The sequence below is a fragment of the Buceros rhinoceros genome, unplaced genomic scaffold, assembly GCF_000710305.1.
Source record: "Buceros rhinoceros silvestris isolate BGI_N320 unplaced genomic scaffold, ASM71030v1 scaffold4703, whole genome shotgun sequence".
NCBI lineage: Eukaryota > Metazoa > Chordata > Aves > Bucerotiformes > Bucerotidae > Buceros > Buceros rhinoceros.
Genome location: NW_010402883.1, coordinates 42,809 through 49,012, shown reverse-complemented (window position 1 = coordinate 49,012; position 6,204 = coordinate 42,809). Strand labels below are relative to the sequence as shown.

The window sequence follows — 6,204 nt, the reverse complement described above, 5'->3', positions numbered from 1 at the left end:
CTCATCTGCTAACATCCAGCATAAATGAGATGATGAATTTGGTATAGCAACTCATTACAATGATAATTTAAATAATGGCAAAAGAGGAGATTGTATTAGAGCAAAGGAAAAAAAGATGCTCATCTGCTAACATCCAGCATAAATGAGATTATCTGTGAGCTGATGATGGATGGACGTATCAGCAGAGGAGAGAAACTCATTGGCAATGCTGATGTGCGTCATGCGACAGAGTGAGGACATTGGTACTGAAAGAAGGAGGCTGTGAGGAAAGACAAAGGTAGGGAATCCCTGAGATGAGGGGAGAACAGTCCATGCTTCTGCTGTAAAAGGCAATTGTCATTTGGATTTTGGAATCCTAATAATACGTTTTGTGGCTAAAAGTAGTTAATTGTCCTGCCGGTCTCTGTACCTCACTGAAGGGAACTACTAGGATTACTCTGTTCCTTGTTAAAAAGACAGGCAAGACAAAGCACAAAAAAGAATAAGTAGCTTTCCCAAGGATCCACAGCAAATTATTGCTGAGCTGAGAGAAGAACTGGCATTGAACAATGAGCTGTGAACTCCTCGAGGAGTGTTTACTCTCTACTGAGGAATTGGCGGACAGGTGAGGAAGAAAGAACAAAGTAGTTTATTTTTTTCCAGTTATGTTGAGTTGGAAGACCCGAAACCTGTGGAGAAAATGTGAGCATTGCTAATAGTCAAGCGAGTGGGACAAGGTGTAGAATACCATTTTACAGCCAGTGTTCTGCAGGATGCAGCCTGTCTGGGTTGGTTATGTTTTGCATTGAGTTTGCACAGACAAGAGTTTCAGTGCAGGGCAACCTTGTCTGTAAAATATGCAGATGATGGCTATGCTGGGAGAAGCTGCACTTAGAAGAAAGAGGAACATCCCCCACTTCCCACCCCACCATGCTAGTGGATCCAGAGAGGTACAAGCCAAGAGAAGCAAATGAGACTCAGCTTTGAAAAATGCAAGCTCAGTCATCTAGGGACTTACAAAATACAAGTACTCTCGGAGGCATATGAAGCAGCATAAATCTGAAATAGAGTGGAATGTGATACTGAGCAGCATAGCGATCAGGATTTTGCTGTGTGAGGCAGCAGAAAAATCTCCCAAATGGCAGAAACTTTGACTCAGTGTCCAAGGCCACCAGTGATGCTACTTAGCAAGATGGTAATTTATTTCTCTATAGCTCCATTCCTGGGAGTATGGAATTACTCTTGTTGTCCATTTCCCGTGTAAAACAAAAAACCCCAGAACAAACAATCAAACAAAAGTGCTGACAATCTTTCTCCAGAGCTGCTCAAAATGAGAAGACCAGGTGCCACTGAAATGAGATGGATTGCTAGCAGGAGGACAGTGTTTACCTCTGTTTCTACTATTAAAGTTTGCATAACTGTCCTTTTCATCGGGGTGCCTGAGTGTTACTGAGCCACCTTGTTGAAGGCAGTGAGGACCTGCCTGTGCTTTTATTACTCCTCGTGTGCGACTGCCCCCGTGTCCTGCAGATGCAAATGCACTCAGGTCCCGAGGATGTTGTAGGGTATGGTGCAGCCAGCCTGAGGAAAGGGGCTGGTTTGAAAGAAAGACAAGACAAGTACCAAGAAAAAGAGGAAAAAGAAAATCCAAATCCGGAATATTGCCAAAGCAAACTGCCTTCTTTGCAAAGAAGGGACTCAGTGGGAAAGCCCCAGCAGGCCTCGCCTGTGGCGTTCAGAGCTCCTTGCTGGGGAAGTGGCAGCTCTCTTTCCACTCTGCAGAGGTGACGAGCTTTACTTGGATGGGAATAGCCTCCTGGCTGACTTGGGGCAGGTGTTCCTCTCCTCTTTGCCTCTCTCTTTAGAGGCAGAGAATGTGCCACGGCATCCTTTGCTAGCGGCCCCCAGACAAGTCCCGCAGTCAGCTTCCTGGCTCTCAGTCCTTGTAGGGGCTGGCTGAGATGCCGTAGCATTCCGGGATATTCCTGCTTGCAGTTTGGCTCCTGCCAGTGAACCCCGGTACAAGGGCAAAGCTACCTCTTCCACCGTACTGGAGTCTGGTGCTCCTGCTGTAATGCATAATGCTGTAATGCAGGTCTGTATCGGTCCCACCACTGTCATTATTATGGCAGCTCACAAAGATTGTCTTTTCCTCCCTGGGTCCCTGCAGTGTTCTGAACCGCACCCCTCCCAGCCTCATCCACGAGATCATTTTGGTTGATGACTTCAGCTCAGATCGTAAGTATGAGCCTATTTCCTTTGCACTTGTTTCTTCCTTTGTGTTTTCCCGCTTTCTGTTTGCTCTGTTCAGTCCCGCTGCCTCACAGAGATTCCCTCTTGTCTGTATGCAAGATAAAAAGGAAAGGAAGGAAGTTTTTCCGAGTTTAGTTTATGTCCATGCATGACAGAGGCCAGAGCTTCCTCCTGGTTTTGTCTTTCCATTGGCTCTTCCCTTTCTGTGAGCTTGGCAGTTTTGGCCAGGTGGCCAGACATCTCTGTCTGATTTCATCATGCACCATTTTGTGAGCTGTTAAGCACAGACATGTATGTAGTGACGGTGTACGTGAGCAGAGTGGGTGATGACAAACCAAGAGAGAGCAAGGGGTTGTAATGGAGCCTACAGAAAATTGCTGCCTGGGGTCCTGCAGGCAGGCTGGGGCAAGACTGTCTGCCTGCCTCCATGTGTCTGGGGTCCCAGGTGTCCCTCTGGGAGGCCACGGAAGGGTTATTGCTTTGGGCAGTGCCATACCTTCTCCTGCGAATTGGCAGAGGGATGGAGTATCCTCTGCAAGGGTCCCACCAGACCTGCAGTCTGGAGGCTGTGGACTCTTCCATGTGTACAATTGCTCTTGCTCCTGGCTGTTGAGTAGTAGTGGTGAGGTGGTGGGGACAGAAGATTTCTTCCTTCTCCCATGAGGTACATTAGATTCAAGGACAGTCTAGCTGTGTGCCACTTATAATAATTGATATAATAATTGATAATTGATCAGAACACTTTGGTCTGCTAAGGTAAGGAGGCATTGCTCTTTTGATTTTGCAGCTAAATACTTCTGTAGCTTTGGCCTAAAGAATTTTAGAGGTGGATGCTGAGACTGGAGATTTAAGTTTCTGAGGGCCTTAGAGAGTTGGATAAGGACTGAGCTGTGCCCAGCCGTTGAGGTTGGGTGTTTCTGAGCACTTCCAAAAAACAGTCCCAAGTGTGCCACGTTCAGTGCCTAAAAATTCAATTCTCTACTGCCAAAGTTTTCCAGATCAGCATTGATGGATTTCTGGTACCTGTCCTGCACAGGGCTCAAACAGAAACTCCCATTTAGGCTCCTAGGTAAATAAAAATATTTTTAAAAAGCTCCATCCTATGACAGCTCTCATTTTTTCACTGGCACATGGATATTTGAGATACAGCTGTCTCCTTGAGGCAACTGCATGGAGGCACTTTAGCACATGTTTGTGATGGTTTGCTTTAATATTTGCCTCAGTTTCTCCAAAGATACAGAGTCTATAAGCTCTGGCAAGTAGTTACAGACAGAGTGATGTGTTCCACTCCAGGAGAGTGAATGACTTAGTAAGGATTCTCACACCTGAAGTTGTGACTTGGCTAAGATGAGAGTGTTACCTTCCTTTGCAGCAGTGTCCAGCAAAGTCTTGATACTCTGTAATTAAGAGCATCTGCCACTTCACTTGGAGGATCCAGCAGCTGCCAAAGTGCCCACAGAAAAGCAGTATTTCAGGTTGCATGTATCCTTGAGCATGGAAGTGCTTGTGCAGGAACATGCCAAGAGATGCACTTTGGCTAATGGCCTTTGAGTTCTCCCCAGAGTGCTCAGTCTGGGGGAGGATGACAGCGGGAAGGTGGGGACATGAGACACGAAAAAGAACATGGAATAAACATGGAAACTGGGGTGAACTTGGTGGAGCAAGGAAGAAGGGCACGTTAGAAAATGTTCCTATGGCCTCTGCTAGGGTACAGCTGGGCTGGAGCCAGCAGCATCCCTCTCTGTCATCTTCTCTGGGCAGTGTAAATGAGGGATGCCATGAGCTTTTGGCAAGCTGCCACCAAAGCCTTCAGTTAGACATCCACGTGTTAATGTAATGGTGTCTCCAAGGAAGCAGGTCACATCCCTGTGGCCTTTTTTAAATAGGATCAAGCAGAAACTGCCCCTGTAACAAATGGTAGGAAAAGCCCAGACGAGCTGCTGAAGGCAAAGAGAGCAGATGAGATTACTTTGTGTCACAGGATGCTTTTTTACTTGGCATTTAGGTGATCTGCAGCCCTGGCTCCCTGCAGTCCCTCCGTTTCATCAGTGCTCGATGCCATGTTGCCAGCGCATGCCCTGTTGTTCTTGTGAAATGCTGAGCACGGGAGGGCGAAGGGCTGGCAGCTCAGAGCATGAGGAAACACAGGCTCAGCTGTCTGAGGAGGACAGCCAGCAAGCGCTGCTCTTCTGTATGCTCTTTAGACAACAGGATTAAGGCCATCAGGATGATTAATGTGATGTTAAGTGAAAGCAGAATTTCCCCTCCCATGGAGGAGCCAGAGAACAGTTAATTGGAGCTCTCTGTTGAAGCCAAATAATTCATGCATGTGTGCCAAATGTTTTTTTTTGCCTCCCCTAAGCTGAGGACTGCCAGCTCCTTACCAAGATACCAAAGGTTAAGTGTCTACGAAACAACCGGCGAGAAGGTGAGTGTGGAAAGATTTTGCAGGCTTTCCCGCGTGGCCCTGTTTGTCTGCCAGCTGCTTACATGTTATTTCTTACAGTTACAGTTTGTTTTTTCAGTACAAGGGTTTGGTATCCTAGTTTGGAGGCTCTGTGGAGGGACAATCTGGCTTATCAGCTCTCAGGCTTCAGGGCTCTCATTTCATACTTTGAATAATGAGAAGTGGTGTCCAGAGGCCCTGGCTAGAATAAGGACCACGTTTTAAGATCTTTATGAATATAGATGCAGATGTAAGTCCTGGCCTTTTAAAATCAGTGGAGTGGAAGATAACAAGCCATCTAGGAGATGCGTGAACAGGAAAAACAATCACCTATCTATCTTAGAGACACACAGTGAAGGAACGTTATTTCTCATATATCTCCTGTGGTGCATGAATGGCAATACTGACTTTCCCAGCTGCTCCTTAGTTTGATTCACGTGTGCTGGCTTATTTCTAAAGCTGTCAGTGCACAGCAGGCCTGGAGCGAGGAACTGGAATGGGAGATGGGAATCACTTAGAAATTGCTTAGTTAGAGCATCCCAGGTAGCAGGGTGGTCTGTAAGAAAGTAAGGAGACATCTGAGAGCCAGGTTGATACCTCTGACTGCAGGACAGAATAAAGGAAAATGGGAATAAAGCAGATAAGCAGTAAGGAGAGCAAAAAGCAGAGAGTAGAGCTTGGTCCTGTGGAAGTGGTGAGAGAAGCAGCAGGGTGTTCTGATGGGAGAGACACGGAGCAGACAGCAGCAAGGTACCTGTGTGCGGGGCTGCAAGGAAAGGGGAATTTCATCACGGCAGGAACCAAATGAAAGCTCAGTGGCATGGACGGAAGTGACAAGTGAGGTTGTTCTTTGTGTACAGGGAGGGCTCAGCTGACAGTGTCCCCTGGGGGATGCTGCTCTCTGCTTCTGATGGAGGCATAATATAGGAGAACCACCTGCTCTTCCCCTGTAATGGCCACACAAAGTATTTTTTTTGAAGGAGGTTCAGCTGTTCCTAACCTTCCCACCCCTCTGCTGTCCTTTCCTCGTTGTAGGGCTGATTCGCTCTCGGGTGCGAGGAGCTGAAGTGGCTACCGCTGACATCCTCACTTTCTTGGACAGTCACTGTGAAGTCAACAGCGAGTGGCTCCAGCCAATGCTTCAGAGAGTAAAAGAGGTGAGCACCATGTACACCTCTGGGATGGATGGAGCTGGCCTGTCTTGTGCTGGTGGATCCTCTGCCCTCACATACTATCAGCAGTACTGACGAGGACAAAGCCCACCCAGGTACTCCTCAGGCAGGCTGTTACAGAGGAAGGCACAGCCTGAGCTAGATGGGCAAGAGACCCCTGAGGGGCTTCTACGTTCTGCTGACACTGTGGCAGGGCAGAAGGTGTTAAGTGATGGGATGCAATGGTAAGTGCTTGAACTACCAGCTTGTACCTCACATCTTCTGCAGGTGCTGTGCTTCCTAGTGCCGTCCACCTGTACACAGGATAGCCCCTTTGGCAGCACATGCTGTGCAACTTTTCCATGGTTGCCATCT

General features: G+C 47.5%; 1 protein-coding gene across 1 annotated transcript in view; it reads left to right on the top strand.

Moving 5' to 3' along the window:
• Window positions 1–548: 548 nt before the first annotated feature.
• Window positions 549–6,204, top strand: part of GALNT16 (polypeptide N-acetylgalactosaminyltransferase 16) — a 27,261-nt gene continuing 21,605 nt past the window's right edge. The window contains exons 1-4 of the mRNA XM_010132779.1: window positions 549–604; window positions 2,150–2,217; window positions 4,595–4,660; window positions 5,714–5,835. Coding sequence (XP_010131081.1) covers window positions 549–604; window positions 2,150–2,217; window positions 4,595–4,660; window positions 5,714–5,835 — 312 coding nt within the window. The remainder of the gene's footprint in view (window positions 605–2,149; window positions 2,218–4,594; window positions 4,661–5,713; window positions 5,836–6,204) is intronic.